Raw genomic sequence first — 20,376 nt, 5'->3', positions numbered from 1 at the left:
GGAGGAGGTAACTCCATAAGGTTAATTCACCCCCTTTTGTCTAAAATCCCATCTTTAGAGATTCATTCCTTTGTAGTTGAAGGCTTTACAGTATTCTGTAAGTTGGGTGTTGGTATTCTTCAGATCTTTAGGAACTCACCACTTTGTTAGGATTGAGGAAGAACAAGATTCTATAGGGTACGAAATATTGTGGGAGAGGGTGCAGGGGGACTGGGAGGTTAGGAGACACCTTGGTGGCCTGCCCTGGCAGATTACAGCCTAGTCTCGTGGGAGATGTCACTTCAGTGAGCTTTCCTTGTGTGCTGCGGGAACGATGGGGGAGCGTCTCGCAAAATGAGTTGAGTCCTAACAAAATGGATATAAACTTGCCTTAGAGTTGTCCCCTCCCAAGACCCTAGACAGACCTTGCGGGGGTCGTGGTCTGCGTGGATTTTGAGGAAGGGCCCCTCTGGGAGTGTATCCTGGGAGAACAGCCTCAGAGGTGTGCCGGGCAAGCCGGACCTGACTTCCACCTGGTTACCAAGCGCAGTGACCGGCCAGACCTCACCTTACTCCCTAAATGGGAGACCCCTGCATACTCACAAGCACGAAGTGCGTGGGGTCCCCAGGGAAGGGTGGAGGCAGGAGCGGCGGCAGGGGCGAGGCGCTGAACAGAGAGCTGGTGCTGGGGGTCAGGCCCGGCGGGGGCCGGTGGTCTGCGTAGGGCTCCGGGAAGTAGGAATCCAGGAGGGCCGGGTGGCTCTGCCCTGCGGGGGTCTCACAGGGAAAGGGCTTCGCCGGTGAGGTGCAGACGTCGTTTGCAAACTGTTTCGTGTTGTGGAAATCCGAGTCAGAGAGGAAAGATCTTCTGACACCATAGTAACCTGACGTTACCGGTGAACCTGTTGCCAAAGGAAAAACAAACTGGCAACAATCTCTCCATGGGAAGTCCAGGCAAATCTGTTGCAGCTGAGACCCTCCACATGGGAAACGGTCTTTTTTTTTTTTAAATTCAAATTTTCATTTAAATTCTAGCTAGTTAACATACCAGTGCAAAATTGGTGTCGGTAGTAGAATTCAGTGATTCATCACTTACATACAACACCCAGTGCTCATCATAAGTGCCTTCCATTTTTTTTTTTTTTAAGTTTATTTGTTTTAAGAAAGGGAGCGCCATCTGGGAAGGGACCGAGAGAGGGGGAGAGAGAGAATCCCAGGCAGGCTCTTTGCTGTCAGGACAGAGCCCATTGTGGGGCTCAATCTCACAAACCTTGAGATCATGACCTGAGCCGAAATCAAGAGTCAGACACTTCATCAGCTAGGCCACCAGGGTGCCCCAGAAGTACCCTCCGTAATGCCCATCACCCATCTAGCCCATCTCCCGCCCACCTCCCTCCATCAACCCTCGGTTTGTTCTCTAACGTTAAGAGTCTCTCGTGGTTTGTGTTCCTTTCTTTCCTTCCCCCCTCCAAGATGTTCATCTCTCTTGGGGAAACCATCTTTCTAACATGGGCTGAACACCAAAGCAAACATTTAAATAGAGAAATGTCTTGAAAAGCATTAAATATTGCTGCATTGCCCCTTTTAACTGGTCGAGCCCAAATAACTAATATGTTTAAAATTCATTCCGCCTTTGGAGAGGAGCTCATTGGAGACGGTGCCGTAACTTCTCATTCGCTCACTCCAAGTGCATTTACTGTGCACTTTCTGTGTTCCAGTCACTGTGCTGGGAAAAGTTTGGGCTTAAGGAGACGAGGAAAGGAATCCCTTGACGTTTACATTATACCAAATGAAGCGTCTTTTTTTTTTTTTTTTTTTTTTTTTTACAGCTTCTGAGCTCTGTCCCCATAGACTCAAGACTGCTAACAACAGGCTGCTTCTGGGTGTGTTATCCGAGATGCAGTATCTTTAGATAAGGTGATAGGATAACCCCACCCCCAAATCAGAAGTAGGCTGTATGCTGCTTCCACCTCTTTGTATACTGACCTTTTATCAGATGTCTTACACCTAGCAGGCATCAAGAAATGGCTTGCTTGCTTTGGGATGATAGAGCTTCTCTGCAACCAAAGAGGACTGCCAAAAAATGTGTTTGCTGGCTTTGACGACTCTGGTGTTATTTGCTGCCCTCTTGTGTCCATGCCGAGTCCCTGACTCAGCTCACCTGGGCCCTGGGCGAGTTTGGGAAGGGAATACCTCCCACAGAAAGCTTCCCTTAGTGAAACCAGGGGAACCAGATGAACCTGAGAAGAGTCTCGTTTACGGCAGGGCCAGTGAAATTGTCCCGTAAGGAAAACGAGGTGTTCGCTAAAGACTTTCAGACCCAGTGGCTCCGCTGTAGCAGGAAACACATTAGCATTTAGAACATGTTCCGGGAGGTAGACGCAAGCTCTGTACAAGTGATGGTTTAATTACTCCAGCTGGTGGTGGATGTGGTCTAATTAGCTAAGATCTGCGCCCTGAGGTCACAAAAGGGCTGAGCTGGTCTTTCTTCCCTTCCCTCGGCCAGAGTAGGAGCTCTGTCCCACCCACTCTCTACTTATCCTCCCCAGAGGTCATACCCCTTTGTTATCGTGACACAGTCATCCATTACTCCACCGACACAGGACTTTGGCCCTTGACACGAGGTGTGGAACTTTATAGTATGCTCACTACTCCCTCAGCTGAGTTGCAGCCCTCTTTCTAATCTACCTGACAGCTCCACGGGGGTCAGGGCTTATGTCTTATATTTTGCTGTAAATCCAGCAGCATAACACCGTGTTCAACAATTATATGCAAATTTATTCATTCATTCGGAGGATATCAAAATTCCCCGTAGAAACTTACAGCAGATTCTACTCCTTCTACTGTCATCTGAAATTCTATAGCCGCAGACTTCTAATCTGCTCATGAATTTGAAAGCTGCAGTCAGGGGTTTCATCATAAGCATACTTCCACAGGGGGAAAAAAAAATATGTGCAAGTGAAAATTAAGATCAATAAAGAAAATTCTGTTTCATGCCATGAATTTGTATCCACGGGAGTGACTGAAGCTGAGGGGAGAATGAAGTCTTCTAGGATCTCATGTCAATATTCCCAGTTTCCAAATAAAAATAACCATGAAGAAAAGAAAGAAAGGAAAAAAAAAAAAAACAACACAAACCCTTGTGCTTTCTTAAGTGTATATTTTTCTCCTTAAAAAGAGGAGGAATAGTTCTGGAAAGTACGGGAAGCTGCAAAAATTTCCTTCTATAGGAGGGAGCAGATGTAGCCAGATTCCAGGGATGATAAACATGTTTGGGAAACACAACGTACAGACATTCAGATATGCGGGGTCTCCTTTTGGCCCTTATTCCTTTTCCTGTCCAGCTGCGAAGCTTCCTAAAATCATTTGAGAAGGCCTATGCCATCTCCGAGTTTGGGCTCTGAAAGGAGTGTGTGTTAGTGTGCACATGCGTGTGCACGTGTGCATAGGCATCCCCAACACTTTTGCTAAGAATCAGAATGCCCCTTTCCCACCTCTGCAGGAGCACTGAAGGACACATATGTATTGAAATGAATACCAAACGCTTAAGGTGCCTGATGTACAGAGAGCCCTCCATAAATGGTAGTTTCTTCACCTGCCTTTCTGTTTCAAAGCAGGCGCATAATCTCTCGGATCATGGTCCCAGAATTGTGCACATTTTAAAACCGTATCGAGGGCCTGTTACTGCTTTCGCTCACTAAGCTTCTGGGAGGCCAGGGATGGAAAGGCCACCTTCAAGACGGAATGAATTCCAAACTCAGGAATGATTGAATTAGGTCTGTCTTCGCTGATTTTCTATTTTAAAAATAACTTGTTTGAAAAAGTAAAACTTCGGAGGTGCTGTAAGGCAGTTCTAAAAGAATGGAAACCCCAATGCCGGACTGAAACTCAAAAGAGAATTAAGTAACTGCTCGTTGAGCTTCAGCACTCACCTGGCATCTGGGCAAACGGAGACGGGGAGTTGCTGACTCTGCTCTGGAAGGCAAAGAGAGTGTTAGTGTTTTCTTTAGTTCCGAGTTCAAATTAAAAAAAAAAAAGAAAAGATTAGGGATACATTTGATAAGGTTTATATCCTGACACTAAGAAACATTACTTGGGGGGTGAACTGGGAGGGCAACCTAGGTTAAGAATTCAAGTATCAGCGGGGCGCCTGGGTGGCTCAGTCGGTTAAGAGTCCCTCAGACTTCAGCTCAGGTCACTGTCTCATGGTTCGTGGGTTAGACCCCTGCATCAGGCTCTGTGCATCAGGCTCTGTGCTGACAGCTCACAGCCTGGAGTCTGCTTCACATTCTGCATCTCCCTCTGTCTCTGCCCCTCCCCTGGTCATGCTCTGTCTCTCTCTCTCTCTCTCTCTCTCTCTCTCAAAACTGAATAAACATTAAAAAAAATAAAAACTTCAAGTGTCAGAGTACAAAGTTTTATGAGGGACAGAGTTAGAAACCAAAGTTCGATTCTAGTAAACATGCCGAAAAGCTCAGGCTGGATGAAATGGAATAATTTGTACTTCATTTTTTTTTACTGTTTGTGGTAATATCAAATATATACCATGTGCTTTAAATACACACATACGTATGTTTGGCATTTGGCTTCAGCACCGAGTGGTCACTGTTTTAGGGTCTGCCTTTATGCAGAATCAAAGCTCCAGCCAGAGTAGGGACCTTGACTGTGGCTTGTGCTCAGTGCCCAGAACAGAATGTGGTTCATAGTAGACACAATAAAACTGTGTGGAATAAAGATACAGTCCTCAAAGAGCCCATGGTCTAGTGATCATGGGAGGTTGGGGGATGTTGTCTGTTTGGTTATGTCCCCTCAGAAGATGTATGGGAGTCCTAACCCCAGTACCTGTGAATGTGACCTGATTTGGAAATAGGGCCTTTGAAGACACAACTCGTTAAAGTAAGGGGAGGTCATACTGAATGAGGGCGGGCCCTAAATCCAGCGTGACCGGTGTCCGTATAAAAAGAGGAGAGAGAAACACAGAGACACAGACACAGAGGGGAGAAGGACACGTGAAGACAGAAAGTAGAAGTTTGAGTGATACAACGTCAGGCTGAGGACCACCGAGGACTGTGGGCCGGCAACAACCAGCAGCTGGAAGAGGCAGGGAGGTGTGCTTCCCTAGATCCTTCAGAGGGAGTCTGGCCCTGCCGACACCTTGATTTTGGACTTCTAGTCTCAGAGCTGTGAGACAGTACATTTCTGGTATTTTAAGCCACTCCGTTTGTAGTTAATCTGTTACTGCGTCCTGGGAAGCTAACGCAGAGAGTGACAAAGAAACAGACAACTCAGTGGAGTGTGTGAGAAGTGGCATGGTCGGGGAAAGGTGGAGTGAGGGGGGCACCAAAGCTCGTATTGGGGATGGGGTGAGGAGCACATCCTGGGGCAGGTGATACCTAAGCTGACCTCTGAAGGAAGTGTATCCGGGGGTGCAGAGTCTTAAAATACACAACTGCAAATTCTGGCTCCACGATGCTCCCCAACAAAGTTGTGTAGGGAAAAAAATAGCTGTTGCAAAAGTTGAGAGTCCTCAGCATCTAGTTCTTTGGACCTGAGCTCTTAGCCTGGCGCTCAAGGTGCTGCAGACCCTCGCAAGTTGGAAGACTTTATGGAGAGCCTCGTGCAAGCACCCACTCAATGCCAAGGTCCTGTCCATGTTATTAACGCTGAGTGCGTTGAGCTCCGAGGGATGGAGAGCCCAACACCCTCTGTGAAAGCCCATTTCTTCTCTGGGCACTTTTGACTGTCTCAAAGCAGGCAGAAGAGAATCATTTTCTTATTTCTCATCTTTTTGGTCCATATACAATAAGTTTGACCCTTCTTCCATATGTGGCTCTCCAAATACTCAGAGACAATCCATCATTTCCCCAAGGTCTTAATCAGTTTGCGCTTCTCTACCAGCAAATACCATGGACTGGGGTGGCTTAAACAGGAAACATTTCTCCCAGCTCGGAGGCTGGAAGGGTGCCCACGTGATCAGGTTCTTGGTGGGGAGACCTCTCTTCTTGAGTGGTTTGAGTATGGCCCTCTTCTCACTGTGTCTTCATGTGGCAGAAAGAGAGATCATCTCTCTCATGTGTCTCTTCCACGAGGGCACTAATCCCAATCACAAGGGCTCCACGTTCATAACCCAATCAGCTCCCAAAGGCCCCATTTCCGAACACAATCACATGGCGGGGCCAGGGCTTTAACATATGAATTCTGAGGAGTCGACGAACATTCGGTTCATAGCACCAAACTGGAATTCAACGTCGTCCAAGCCAAAGTGTTCTCCGCCCATTCAGAAGTAGCACAAGTTAATTTGAGCGAAGACGACTCTGGACCCAGAGTGTATGTGTTTGAATCCCAGCTCTGCCTCTTATTAGCTGTGTGATCTTGGGTACGTGGACATCAAATTGTATCACACCTGCACGTAGGTATGCACATATAATTCAAGCACATAGAATAGCTCCTGGCATCGAGTGAGCAGGAAATGAGTGCCAGTTACATAGTGCTTATCACTCACATGCGCTCTTATGCCCCTTCAAATCTATGGCAAGTTCCTCTAAACATGCTCTGATTTATGTGTCTTCCTGTTCAATAAGTTAACACTTTTAAGTGGCAGAAGGGAACCACGGGCAGGCAGGGCCAGGGGCGCCTACATCTCTATGGGAAGCAAAGGAAGAAGCAGTGATTAAGCACAGAAGCACTTGTGTTTGGGCACAATTTCCCATGTTGCGGGGCCCATCTTATCCTGGGGTTCCTCCGAGTCCCAGCTCTGTGTGGCTGGGTGTTTTCTCGAAGGCGGGCACCAAGGCCTACACCCTCTGGCTTCTGCGTCCGCCTCCTTCCGGGTGTCTGTGGGCTGTGTCCTGAATGCCGGCCAGGGGAGATGTCCTGCTCCCCTTCTCCCGCCTTTTCTCCCTGCCTGCTACCCTTAAGCCACTCTGGCCAAGGCTGGGCCAGGCCGAAGGCTTCTGTGAGACGCGGACACAGGCCCAACCTGACGGACGAAAGTGTCAGCTCCCTATTCGGCTCTCCCACGGCTCTTCGTCCAAGCCTCTTCCCCAAGGCGTGGATAAGGCCCAGTCTACGCCCTACACATCTCTGCTGTGAAAGCTTTCCTGTCATTCACCTGTGCCACGAGCCAGTCCCGGGGGGATCTCCTCACACCCCTTCTCCTTCTGCCCAGGCCCCCTCATTCCCGTGGAACTGGAGCGCTGTACCCTCCCCCAACCCAGATTCAATACCCAAAGACCCTACAGCAGTTTCCCAGTTACGGGTCTCATTGATTTTATTTATGATTTGGTGAAAAGAAGCCTCTTGTGTTCATTTCTCCTACACAGTTTTGCTTTCTACCTGCTGTGGAAATTACCAGTGTGTTTTCATTGTTTATGGTTACCCACAAAATTTTACCTTGTGTATTTAACAAAGACTACGGTCGATACCTGAAAACTCCCACTGACAAAGCCCTCGGAACATTAGCTCTCACTAGGCCTCTCCCTAATTTACGTGACTGTGCTATTTTCTGGCATTTTAGGTTGTTTCTTTATATTGCATCTTTCCAATTAGACATCATAATTATCATCATTTTTTAAAAAGTTTACTTATTTATTTTGAGAGAGAGAGACAGAGAGAGTGAGCGGGGGAGGGACAGAGCTAGAGGGAGAGAGAGAATCCCACGCAGGCTCGGAGATATCAGTGCAGAGCCTGACTTGCGGCTCGATTCCCTGACTGTGACATCATGACCTGAGCTGAAATCAAGAGTCAGACGCTTCACCGACTGAGCCACCCAGGCTCCCCATCATCATTTTATTAAGTAAATCTGTATTAGATTTACTTATGTATTCACTATTTTCTTTGCTTACTCTTCCTCCAGACTATTTTTTTTTTTAGGATTCATTTTCCTCCTTCTGGAGTAATCGTTCAGGGGCACCTGGGTAAAGCCTGTTTGAGATGCTCTCTCCCTTCCTCTCTGCCCCTCACCCCCTCTCTCTAAAAAGTAATCCTTCAGAAAATTCCTTTCCTGTAGGTGATGTTGGTGGTAAAATGCTTCAGTTTTTATTTACCCTGAAAATATCATTTCTTTTTCTCTTGTACTTAAAAGGGAACATTGCCAGGTTCACAAATGTAACTTTATAGTTCTTCCTGTCTCACCACTTCAAAGATGTCACCCCACTGTCTCAGCTTCCATGATTGCTCTTGACCTTATAGTTATTCTTTAGACAATTTTTCTTTCCTTTTTGCTTTTTAAAAAGAAATTATTGTGGAAGTATAGTTGAATACAATGTTACATTGGCTTCAGGTGTACAAATGTAGGGGTTTGTCAATTCTACACATTACTCAGTGCTTACCCACGGTAAGTGGAGGTGCCCTCTGTCACCATACAATGTTACTCTAATATTATTGACTATGTTTCTTGGGCTGTACTTTTTTTTCATCCCTATGACATTCATTTTATAACTGGAAGTTTGGACCTCTTATTCCCTTCACCTATTTCACCCATCCCCTCCCCCCATATATATATATATGTTGAAAGACTTGGACTGCTTCCAAGACACTTGGACTGCTTCCATAAGTTGGCTATTGTAAATAATGTTGCAAGAAACGTAAGGGTGCATATATCTTTTTGAATTAGTGTTTTTGTTTTTTTTGGGTAAATACCCAGTCATGGAATTACTGGATCATATGGTATTTCTATTTTTAACTTTTTGAGGAACCCCCATACTGTCTTTCACAGTGGCTGTACCACCTTGCATTCCCACCAACGGTGCACAAGGGTTCCCTTTTTCTCCACATCCCCCCAACAATTGTTTCTTGTGTTTTTGATTGTAGCCATTCTGACAGGTGTGAGGTGATATCTCATTGGGGTTTTGATTTGCATTTCCCTGATGATGAGTGATGTTAAGCATCTTTTCAGGTGTCTATTGGCCATCTGGATGTCTTCTCTGGAAAAAAAAATCTCTTTAGGTATTCTGCCAATTTTTAAAGTCTCTGCTTTTTAATATACTCCTTTGTCTTCAAATTTCTTCAAAGTGACCTCATTTTAACTCTGGAAAAGTTTCAACTGTCCTCTCTTTAAATATTGTCTTGTCTGTATCGTCCTCATTCTCTCCTTCTGCGGCTCTGTGAAGATGTTTGTTAAACCTTTTACCTTCACCCTCTATACTGAAAACCTCCCATTATACTCTCTATATCCATGATTTTCTGTTCTATATTTTGGTATAAATTGCCATCGACTTCTTCAGAAATACATCCAGTTCACTAATTCTTTCTTCAGCTAATTTGTTTTATTTATTTATTTATTTATTTATTTATTTATTTATTTATAAGTTTATTTATTTTGAGAGATACAGAGACAGTGTGAGTGGGGGAGGGGCACAGAGAGGGAGGGAGAGAATCCCAAGCAGGCTCCACACTTCCAGCACACAGCCCAATGTGGGGCTCAAACTCACGAAGCTGCGAGATCATGACCTGAGCTGAAACCAAGAGTTGGACGCTCAACCAACTGAGCCACCCAGGTTCCCCCTCATACATTGTGTTTTAAACATTGTCAATGAATACATATTTTTTCATTTATATAAATGCCACATGGTTTTTTAAAAAAATCCACCACCTAGTGATTTCTGTTAGTCTCAAGTTGAATGTTTGCTACTTATTAAGTGACTGCGTATTTTGTATTTGGTAGTTCTAATACCTAAAAGCTTTAGGTATTTGAATGTATTGTTTATTGTTTATGCTGACTCTCACTCATCCTGGTTTGCTTCCTTATGCATTTGGCAATCTTTGATTGAAACTCATATCTGGTTAACCTTCATCTGTGAAAATCTGGGGTTCTAATTTGAGATTGTTTTCCTCCAGAAGATTTATGTTTGTATTTCTGGGGAGCCAGCTCCCTTCCCGGTTCCCCGGTTAATCTTGGAGTCCCAAGTTCAGCGCCAACCTTGGCAACTGTTTAAGGACTGTCATGCATAAAGCTAACTTGGACACCTGTTCTCAGGGGAACTTGCCTTTTTGGTGTGATCACCTTCTCATCATTCAATGTCTTAATTTCTCATCAAACAGTTTCCCCAGCCTCCCATACCAGTACTCCTTGCCTCTCTTCCCCCAGCCTTGGAGACTTCCCTTACTTCCTGCCAAGTCAACAAACTCTTACTAAAATGTGTTTTATGCAGGACCCAGTTTTGTCGTGGGTGAGATCTCCCCACCCCCAGACCATCTAGTCTGACCCAAACAATTGAGTACCTAAATATTGAGTACCTAAATTAGACACAGATACCTTTCTGTTTTTTACACAGCACAAAATATTTTATTTCCTCCTAATTTCCAAATTCTCTCACAGAGATTTAAGTTACAATAGAAGTAATTCATAAACCCATACTTGCCATTTCATAGACAAACTGTTAAGCATGTGCCCAGATGTGTTATATGTATTATCTCATTTAATTATCACCACAGTCCCTAAAGAGAGGGAATATGATTCTCATTTCAATGATGAGGGAACTGAAGAGTAGAGAAATAACCCAAGTTCCCAAATGGGTGGAGGTGATGGTGATCGTGGTGGATGGACTCAAATAAGGACCTTTGGAATTTCAGATCCTATTCATTAACTAATATGCCATGCTGTCCTCCAAGCATTTTAATATCTCAAAAATAAAAATAGAAAAATTTCCTATGTAGTTAATTTTTTTTAAGTATATAGGAGACTTGGGGACAGCCAGAGAGAGCATGTAATTATACCAAAGCTCACAAAGAAGACTGCCACTTTCCTGTCTGACACCTGCATATATATATATATATATATATCCTTAGTCCTCCAATGGATAAACTATTTTGGGGGGTCAGCTTTACTGAGGTGCAAGTTACATATAATAAAATTCCCAAATTTTAAACATACAACTTGATGAATTTTGACAAATTTTGACAGACTCCTGTGACCCACCACTATAATCATGACCTAAAACATTTCCATCAGATTAGTTGTTTTATAGCGATACTGAGCACTGCCCTCTCTGTGGTGGCCTGGGAAATATTTAGGGGGGTGGATATAAAAGGCAATGATCACGCACCCTGTCAACTGGCCTCAAAGAACATAGAACTGAGTTCCAACGGCCCTGAGTAGGGACGGGAAAGGATCTCCCTGGACAGAGTTCAGGGCTGGCACTTACTCCCCATCTCCTTCTCAGACCTCATAGGTTGAGGAGGAACAGGCTACCACGTGAGTCTTTAGCACGCGCCCTCGCTGTCATCGCACGTGTGAAGGGAAAGCTCACGTCCCCTTCTTCCTGTTTCAAGATACTATGTTCACACAGTTGCCTCTGATCATATGAATTCTCCAGAAATAATATTGAAATTAATACCGAAGAGCCCATAACTTTTGACCAAGCAAGATGGTATATAATTTTTATTTTGCATATAGCAAACAACAGGATCTCACAATGCCAGGTAGCCAAATTCAGAGGTTTATATTTGAATGAAATTTGCCAGGCTGCAACTTCCTGTAGCTAACACAGCAGCCTCACAGCTGCCCCAAAAGCCCCTCCATGAAAATGAGTTAATTTGAACTAATGGGTCATCCAGGTAGTGAAGTGATAAGATTAGGAGTTTCACCTTGAGTACATTTATTGTCATTTTTATGACCCAATAATATTTTCAGTTGCCAATCTGGTTGAAGAAATATACTGAAATGTATAAGGAAAAGATCTCCGACTAGTATAAGATTTTTCACACTGTTATATAATTTATTTCTAAATTCTAATGACATACTTTAGAATGTGGCTCTTTAATCTTAAAGATAATTGCTACTAATTAGTAATTATTACTAATTACTAATAATAATCATAGCCACTCGTGGATAGCTGGGCTTCCTTTTAAATTTCTATTTGTTTTTGAAAGAGAGAGAGAGAGAGAGAGAGAGAGACAGAGAGACAGAGAGACAGAGTGTGAGAGGAGGAGGGGCAGAGAAAGAGGGAGGTACAGAAGCAGGCTCCAGGCTCCCAGCTGTCAGCACAGAGCCCCATGAGGGACTTGAACTCATGAACTGTGAGATCATGACCTGAGCCAAAGTCAGATGCTTAACTGACTGAGCCACCCAGGTGCTACCCAGGCACACAGGCACCCAGCTGGGCTCCCCTTTAAAGGAATTCATAGCCGTCTATATATTTAATACCTCATTGTCATCACACCTATGGTTGAGAGAGGGGTTGAGGATACTATACTGTACGTTCTAAAACCTTGTTTTAATATCTGAATTTAGGGGGACCTGGGTGGCCCAGTTGGTTAAGCGTCCGACTCTTGGTTTTGGTTCAGGTCATGATCTCACGGTTTCGTGACTTCGAGCCTCATGTTGGGCTCCAAGCTGACAGCGTGGAGCCTGCTTGGGATTCTCTGTCTCCCTCTCTCTGCCCCTCCCCCACTTTCACTATCTCTGTCTCTCTCAAAATAAATAAATAAACTTAAAAAAAAATAATATCTGAATTTAGACCCATCATAAGTCATACGATTTTCCTCCAGCTTTGAAATTAATGTAAAGTTGATGCTGGATGTGACACAATTAGTCTTTCAGTGGATCTCCGTGTTAGGTTGGAATATCTTCTTCTTCCAGAAGACAATGGGCATAGAGAATCAGATGCCTTACTTAATGTTAAACCATGCAGTGAACCAGGAGCATTCTGATTGGTGTGAAATCTTATACTGTGAATAAACTATACTAACCTTGCTCTAGTGAACTTTATTAGTTTTGCAAAGTTTGAAACAGGTTTTGATTTGTGGGCCACTTATCTGAGTTCCATGGTAATTAGCCATAGGGAAGAAAAATATTCCACAGTGAATAGGAACTATAGTTAGAAGCATCTGCCATGTGCCAGGTGCTTTCTATAAGGCTATCTTATTATAAACTAAATGCTATCACCTCAGTTTTATAAACAAGGAAACCGAGCATCTGAGAAGATAAATGATATGCCCAAGATCCCATGTCTAGTAAATTACGGAACTAGCTGTAAACCCAGAGTCTCTGCCTCCCATATTTCTGCTCTGTCAAGCTCTCAGTGACCTAACAAGCAAGTTCTCTGCACATGCCCCTTCCGTCAAACCAGATATTTCCCGGGCACCTCTGATGTACATGTCACAGTGCTGTGTAGACAAAACGCCACTCAGAGGCTTGGATTGGGATCCACTTAGGGAGACAAGCCAGTTCGTGGTAGATTAAATATGGTCACAGTTTCTTTGCAGCCCACCCCCCCACCCCCCATTAAGAAGTGGAGTCTGTCCCGCTACCCCTCAGGTCTAGGATGGTTTTGTAACTTTCTCTGACTAACAGCATGTAGCAGAGGTGATGATGTGTGCACTTCAAACTCTAGGCATCAAGAGCACTTGCAGTTTCACCTTTGCTTGAAATCCTGCCTTATGATCTCCTCTTCAACAAGTCAGTCTCAGCTCCTGGAGTATGACTGACTGTGGAAGTGAATTCCATCACTCCTGCCGAGGGCCAGAACTGACTGCCAGATATGGGAAGGAGGCCATCTTGGACTTCCAACATGGTGGAACCTCTGGCTAAGTGCAACCGCATGACTGAGCCCCGAGGAACATCCGGCCGACTCACAGGATTGTGAGAAAGAATATGTAAGTCTCAACACCTCCTAAGGTTAGGGTAGGTTCTCATGCAGCAATAAGTAGCTGATGCAGATGTACCCAGGAAAAAGTAACTCACGGATGCCAATCCAGGCTAGATTATACAATGTGGAGGCAGAGTGGAGGGGAGTTACTGCCTTGGGGAAAGGTGACTGAGTCCGTTATATTGTGGGAGATATTGGAGTCCTAGTTTCCAAGTGCATGGTACATACTCTACATATTTAATTGATTTAGTAAAAATGTATCACGTGCCTACTATGCATCAGGATTGTGTAATTTCCAGAAATAAAAAGGATAGGGCATGGGTTCTGTTCTTAGGGAGCAAACAGTTTCATAGGAAAGACAGTTGCACAACTGTATAAATGGGGTTGGGAGGACTAGCATTTCATGAATATTTACTTCATGCCAGATTCTGTACCAAGCAGTTGACATATATGGGTGTGTGTTTCATCGTTTTTATTAATGGCTCCTATTTTTGTGCTTTGTGTCTTCTGCTCTGCACTAAATGATTTGTGCAACATTATCATTAAATCCTCACTAATGAAATAGATGGTTGTAAGTTATTATCTCTAGACTACAGACTGCAAAACTAATAGACGGTATAATGGACTTGTCCAAGGTTGCAAAGCCAGGAAGGGATGTAGCTTGATTTAGTGCAGATGGGGGGTGGGGGGTGGGGGTGAGCATGAGGGCTGGGGGTGGAGGTGAGTTGCCGTCTTGGGGGAAGGTGACTGAAGACACTATATCGTGGGAGGTATCTGAGTCCAGTTTTGAAGGATGAAAGGAGATCAGTAAGCAGACAGGGTAAGGGGCATTGTACTTGAGGAGAAAAGCAAAGGCTTGAATGTGAGGCTAGCGTGTCACAGACACTGAAATGTGTGCAGGAAGTGTGCAGAGAGAAAGCTGAAGAGAAGCCGGTGGAGGGTGTGGGAACCAGCTTATAAAGGGTCCAGTAGCAGGCAATGGTCGTGGAGAAGTTCCTTAGCTATGCAGACATAGTGGTTAGTGGTATTGTAGGAAATTTAAACTGGTGCTGAAAATGATGGGTCAGAAATGGACGATGGATGAGGGCAAGGGCTCTTGTAACTGAACAGAGGTCCAGCGGTGAGGGTCTGATGGTTCTCCTTAGGGGAGGAGTGTCAGGAGGCCAGCAGGTGATTTTTTTTTTTTTTTTTTCAAACTCTCTTTGGCTTTGTGTTAGAGCCTGCCAAGGGTTGATCCTCGCCGTGGGAGTGTTGAGGGCTGCTGGCCACCTGTCCCAGTTGTACCAGTTCCCAGGGCTCTTTCTCTCTTTTCTTCTTTATCACCACCTTCCCCACTGATGCTTGGGTATAAAGAGGGGGCTGGCCCTTCTCCCTCACGCTGTACTTTCACAAAGCAAAAACCCCTACGTTCTTAAATGATTTGATAATATGTTGTATAGGTCCAATCCAGAAGCCAATAAAAATTTGTGAGGAAGGAATATTGACAGATGTATCCTTAAAAACATTTGCCACATGTCTACAAAGCCTAGATTACAGAGGAGGATTTATCTCGCAAAGAAACAGCTCATCTGGGTTTGCGCAGTTTGTTTTCATTATCACCAGCCTCTGGCAAAGTAGGTACTATGTAATCGATATAAAGCAGAGAACATAAAAGGGTTAAATGATTTGCTTAAGGCCTTCAAATGTATAGAGTTAAAAGGAACACTAAAAGTCTTGTTGAGGTTCTTTCTTGGGGGAGGGGATTTACCAGGAGAACATTAATTTATGCATTTTTATAATAGTGCTTGTAAATACTGAACACAGATTTTGATGTTCATTGACTTGTTGGTATAGCAACTTAATTTCTTTCTAATAAAGTGTCATAGAAAAATTCTGGAAGACTGTACATGAAACTCAGTATGGGAAATAGAACAAGGGGAATGGGTAAGCAGGAGAGGTCATGGACTTCTATTATTTACTTTATACCCTCTATTCTGTTTGAAAATTTCCCATGCATCCTTTTGTAATTAAAACACCTAGTTAATAAAAGTTTAAAAATAGAATTTAGGTCCTTTCTTTATTGCAAATCTCAAAATTAAAAAAACAACAACTGTGATTCCAAGTGTCTTACATTTCTGGTGTATGGACTATTTTACGTCCTTGGGAGCGCTAACACAGTTATACAATTCCAACCTTCTGACAATTTCTTGAAATTCTACTGTTAAAACTCTCCTGCTTGGCACAAAACTATGTCCAGGCTGTCTCTGTGGGTAAGTGATTTCTGTTGCCTAAGTTTACAAAAGGAAACACTTTTTTTTTTTTTTTTACCCCCGGTGTGCCTTTGGAATGCTATTTGTATTTATGTAGCTAAGTAATAACAACGGCAGCCACTGGGATGCTCGTTGATAAATGGTCCTGCACACCATGGCCAGAACAGAATCTGTAGAACTTTAGCCCTTCCAGACGGACTTGCCATGGCAGTTTCACTGCAAACCTGATTATTTTTGCAAGCTGCATGAAAGAATTCACCACCAGGAAATATTTTAGATTTCGTGATAGTTAAGCAACAACAACAACAACAACAACCTCAGAACCAATAGAGCAGCTGCAAAAATAAGTTGCTTGCAAAAGGTCTGCCTTTATTATTATTATTTTTTAAGAAATTCTGCAATTGTGAAGGAGCAGGTGGTTGGGTGGAGAACATCCAGAGCCCTGGAAATGTGGTTCAGTTCTATAAACAAGTCAGGATAGTGGGCTAATTAAAGTCAGACAATGGGCTATTTTGAAAGGCATAGATCAAGCATTCATTCAAATGAGTGCCAAGGACATAATATGTACCTCTTGTATTCAAACATTGGCATTTTGAGTTTAGAAGGCATTGCCTGCTCAGAAAAAAAATTTTTTTTTCTTTTTTAATTCTTTCTGGGCTCATGAAGGGGGTTGGTTGGCAACGTTAACAAGCAATATGCAAAGCGCTGAGCTGTAAGAGGGAGCAAAAGGTTAGGGGCAAGACACTCCCAGGGTGGACCCTGATCACCTCGAAAACATTACAAATAAATGGAACATTACAAATAAATGGATCCGTCTGCTGGCAATTCAGAAAAAAAGTAGCAAGGGCAAGTGAAATGTACTTATTAAAGAAAAATTATAGTTTTCCTAAGAGATTTAGTAATCACCACAAAGAGAGCAAGTACTTCTAAAAAATAAGAAAAATAAAACACTAGCAAAGCAGAAAGACACACACTGGGTCATCCGATGGCCATCTGCTGTGCGCAGGCAACTGGGGAAATCTTACTGAAGTAAAGTCACATTGTAGGATGAGAGGTGACATAATTAGGAGAGTTTATTTTGAGAGAGAGAGAGCATGGGAGGGACAGGGAGAGAGAGAGAGAGAGAGAGAGAGAGAGAGAGAGAGAGAGAAAATGAATATCCCAGGCAGGCTCTGCATTAGTACAGAGCCTAACACGGGGCTTGAACTATCAAACTGTGAGATCATGACCTGAGCCGAAGTTGGATGCTTAACTGACTGAGCCACCCGGGTGCTCCAAACATAATTTGTATAGTAAGTTTTAAGAAAGCAGGGAAGAGAGTATGGGTATTTCTTGCACTTTGTATGTCTTCAGAGCTTGGGACCACTGTCCAAATCGTACCCTTCTTCTAACCATGGATTCAATTTAACATATACATGCTCTGTTCTTAGATTTGACAAGACAGTACTGCAACGGCTGTGATTTCTTCCTTGAAGAAGGAGGGTGTGGCCAACTCCCTAAATTTAAAGCATGGATAATCAGTTCGTAGTCTCATTTACAGCTGCTTCTTTCTTCTTTTGGTGTCTTCATTGTTGTAGCACCACCATTAGAATACCATAGCGAAGTAGCCCAAGATATAAATTGTCCAAGTTCTAGTAGGTTTGGGGAGGTATTTCTGGATTAAAATGAGATTTTGATATCAGTCAAGGCTTCTGTCTGTCTTTAGCATGGAATACTAAAAATTGGCTTAGTGTCTAGGAAATGAGACCATTGGTGGTCCCCTCTCTTCATCTTTTCCCATACTTTCATAAGAAGTTGACAGCATAAGGAAATTACTCTCCCCTTTCCTTAGTGGCTATTATATTTGTTAGGAATATGCACAGGAGCCTTTAGTGTGTAAAACTATGGGAGACCGCATGGAAACTGGGAGAGCATCTAGACGGTGGATCACCAGGGACAGCAGGCCAACTCAGATGGTAAGCTCTGCTTTTCCCTAGGTTCATGGATCTCTTTCAGCCCTCAAGAGGGAGCCCACAGGGTCTCTGCCTTCTCACGTGGTGGAGTGGCATTCTACATCCATTCCCAGGACCAAGCCAGGGGATACCAGCTTCTCAGGCAGCTAGATAATACTAAAGAAACTGCACTTCATTGAAAGTCACAGCAAGAGAGTAATCGATAGGGAAGAAGAAAGGTCAGGGAGAAATGGGTTGGGTGAGGAAGGACCTAGGGATCTCCAGGAGGGCAGCAAAGGGTGCTGCAAGGTCAGATGGTATGCTGTGACTCCGGTTCAGGAAATGTTTTCCTCTTTTTATAGAGAGGGCCAGGTGCCATGGTGAGCCCAAGAGACCAGAGGTGCAGGAGTGGTGGGGAATGACAGGGAATATTCTGGAAGCAAGTTCTAGGACAGAGCTAGAGATAGGTTCTAGAAGGAAATTAAGAACTTTTTGTGTCTAGTTCTTTCTAGGATGTCTGGGTGTCACGGGAAAGGAGAGTGCTGCTTCTGGTTCAGGCTGGGTGTGGCATCATCTAAACAACCTACAGAAGCACTGCAGGGATGGGTGGGTTGAGAGGGAGCAAAGGTCATGACCAAGACCCAACATCATGTATGGAATCTGAAGCAGAAGCCCTGAGGCAAAGTGGTTATTCCAAAGCTAGTCCTTCCTTGGACCAGAAATGTAAATTAAAAAGGCAACAGGAAGCAATCCAACAAACCTGGGTCACATCTAAGCTCCATCACTTTCTACCTGACATTTACTCTTCTCATCTGCAAAACAGATGTGAGTGCCATCCTCTCAAGGCCACTGGGCTTCTTGTTGATAAATGACATATATTTTATTATCAATGACATATATTTTATTTTTTAAAAAAATTTTAAGGTTTATTCGCTTTTGAAAGAGAGAGACAGAGCACAAGTAGGGGAGAGAGAGAGGGAGACACAGAATCTGAAGCAGGCTCCAGGCTCTAAGTTGTCAGCACAGAGTCCAACACGGGACTCGATCTCACGGACCATGATCATGACCTGAGCCAAAGTTGGACGCTTAACCGACTGAGCCACCCAGGCGCCCCAATGACATATATTTTAAAGTATATAAGTGAAAATATTTATAAGTCTATCAGTAAATGATAATGATTATTATTAAAAATTCTCATCTGCCCCAGAGAGAACTGAGGTGACAGAAGGAGATCTGGGCTTTGAAGTCACCTCAACTGTCTCACCCGTACTGATCTTTGACTAGATATTAAAGTTAGTGTCAGAACATTTGCAGTGTGCATAATTGGTCTTGGGCTTTCTGTGATTTTTCTGTTCCCTATTCCCTTGAAAACTCAACTTGCAAAGCTCTACCTGAACCAGAGGAAAGGAGATATATCTTTCTCAGAACAAAGAGGGGTTCAGCTTGGCTTTGGAAGTTGGGGAGAGGGTGTCAGTGGGTGGGACATGTTCTGAGGTCAGGAAAAGCTATCAAGTCAAATTGAATACTGAAATGGGAAGAATCTAACCCTCCCCTTCTACTCACAAGGACACTGAGGCCCAGAGAGAAGGAAGGAATCGCCCAGGACCACTGAGAGCCAGAAGGAGGGGTTGAAACAGACTGAGGAAGGAACTTTTCTGTTTTGATGTAGAAGAGATGTCTTGGATGTGTTTTCCAAAGCTTCAGAGAAACCAAAGAGATCTTGAGATGCTATAATAAACAGTTGCCAATTCCATATGTATATATTTTTTAACACTTCACAAGAAATCCAAATGCAAGTCACAGATATGGACATCCCAGTGTTTATACTTGGTGGTAACTGAAGTGTGCATGTGATTGATACTGCAAAACAGCAGCTGGATATATAACTAAACAAAACTCTAACTAGCAGTCTCGATCGAAAGGCAGACAGTTATGATGGATGGCGCTAGGCAACACACATCTGGCTCACAGAGGTTCGCCATCTCTCCATAAAGATCAAACACTTCCAATTACCCTATGCCATAAATGCACTATCTGGCACCCACTTACCTGCTGTTACTCCAAATTTGTCATCGATATGTACTATTGTCAGACTTCTTCCTGTGTTTACAATGTTTTCCTTCCAGAAATAATTAGGACATATTGTGAACCAAGACACCCAGCTGACAATATGGCCTTATCCTATGTGTTCGGGGCATGGACGTTTTATCAGCTCATTTAAATGTAAGGATTTAGGAAAATACACAAAACAAAAGCAATTGTAAGTAGTTATGATGTGGAAAGCAAACATTCGAGGTTGATGTGAAAGAATCATGACAAGTGGAAACAGTTAACTTTTGGTTTGTATATGTATAATACATAGAATTCAAAATATAATCCAAATCCATTTCCCACTTGGGATTTATCTCCTTAACATTTTCTGTAGTTCAGGCCTTCCAAAACACCTCAGAAGTCTTCATGTATTTTCCCTCACATTTACGTAGAATATTAATTTAAAATAACTTTCATATCTATTTCCTTGTTGGTCCTCACTATAGCATATTTTGAGGAGTGAGCAAGAGAGTGATTAGGATGTCCATAAACCAATAAAATAGACTGAACAGCAGACCCTGATCCCAGGCTGTTCAT

General features: G+C 43.5%; 1 protein-coding gene across 3 annotated transcripts in view; it reads right to left on the bottom strand.

The window, feature by feature from the left end:
- POU2AF2 (POU class 2 homeobox associating factor 2) overlaps positions 1–20,376 on the bottom strand; it is a 72,560-nt gene that overhangs the window by 1,404 nt on the left and 50,780 nt on the right. For all 3 annotated transcript variants that reach the window (XM_040482932.1, XM_040482931.1, XM_040482930.1), the window contains exons 3-4: positions 3,912–3,954; positions 583–881 (exon numbers count right to left, since the gene is read on the bottom strand). In XM_040482932.1, the coding sequence (XP_040338866.1) occupies positions 583–881; positions 3,912–3,918 (306 nt within the window). In that variant the 5' untranslated portion in view covers positions 3,919–3,954. The remainder of the gene's footprint in view (positions 1–582; positions 882–3,911; positions 3,955–20,376) is intronic.

Source organism: Herpailurus yagouaroundi, unplaced genomic scaffold (genome assembly GCF_014898765.1).
Source record: "Herpailurus yagouaroundi ecotype Mexico unplaced genomic scaffold, PumYag 161, whole genome shotgun sequence".
Classification (NCBI taxonomy): Eukaryota; Metazoa; Chordata; class Mammalia; order Carnivora; family Felidae; genus Herpailurus; species Herpailurus yagouaroundi.
This window is presented reverse-complemented; position numbering and strand designations above follow the sequence as displayed.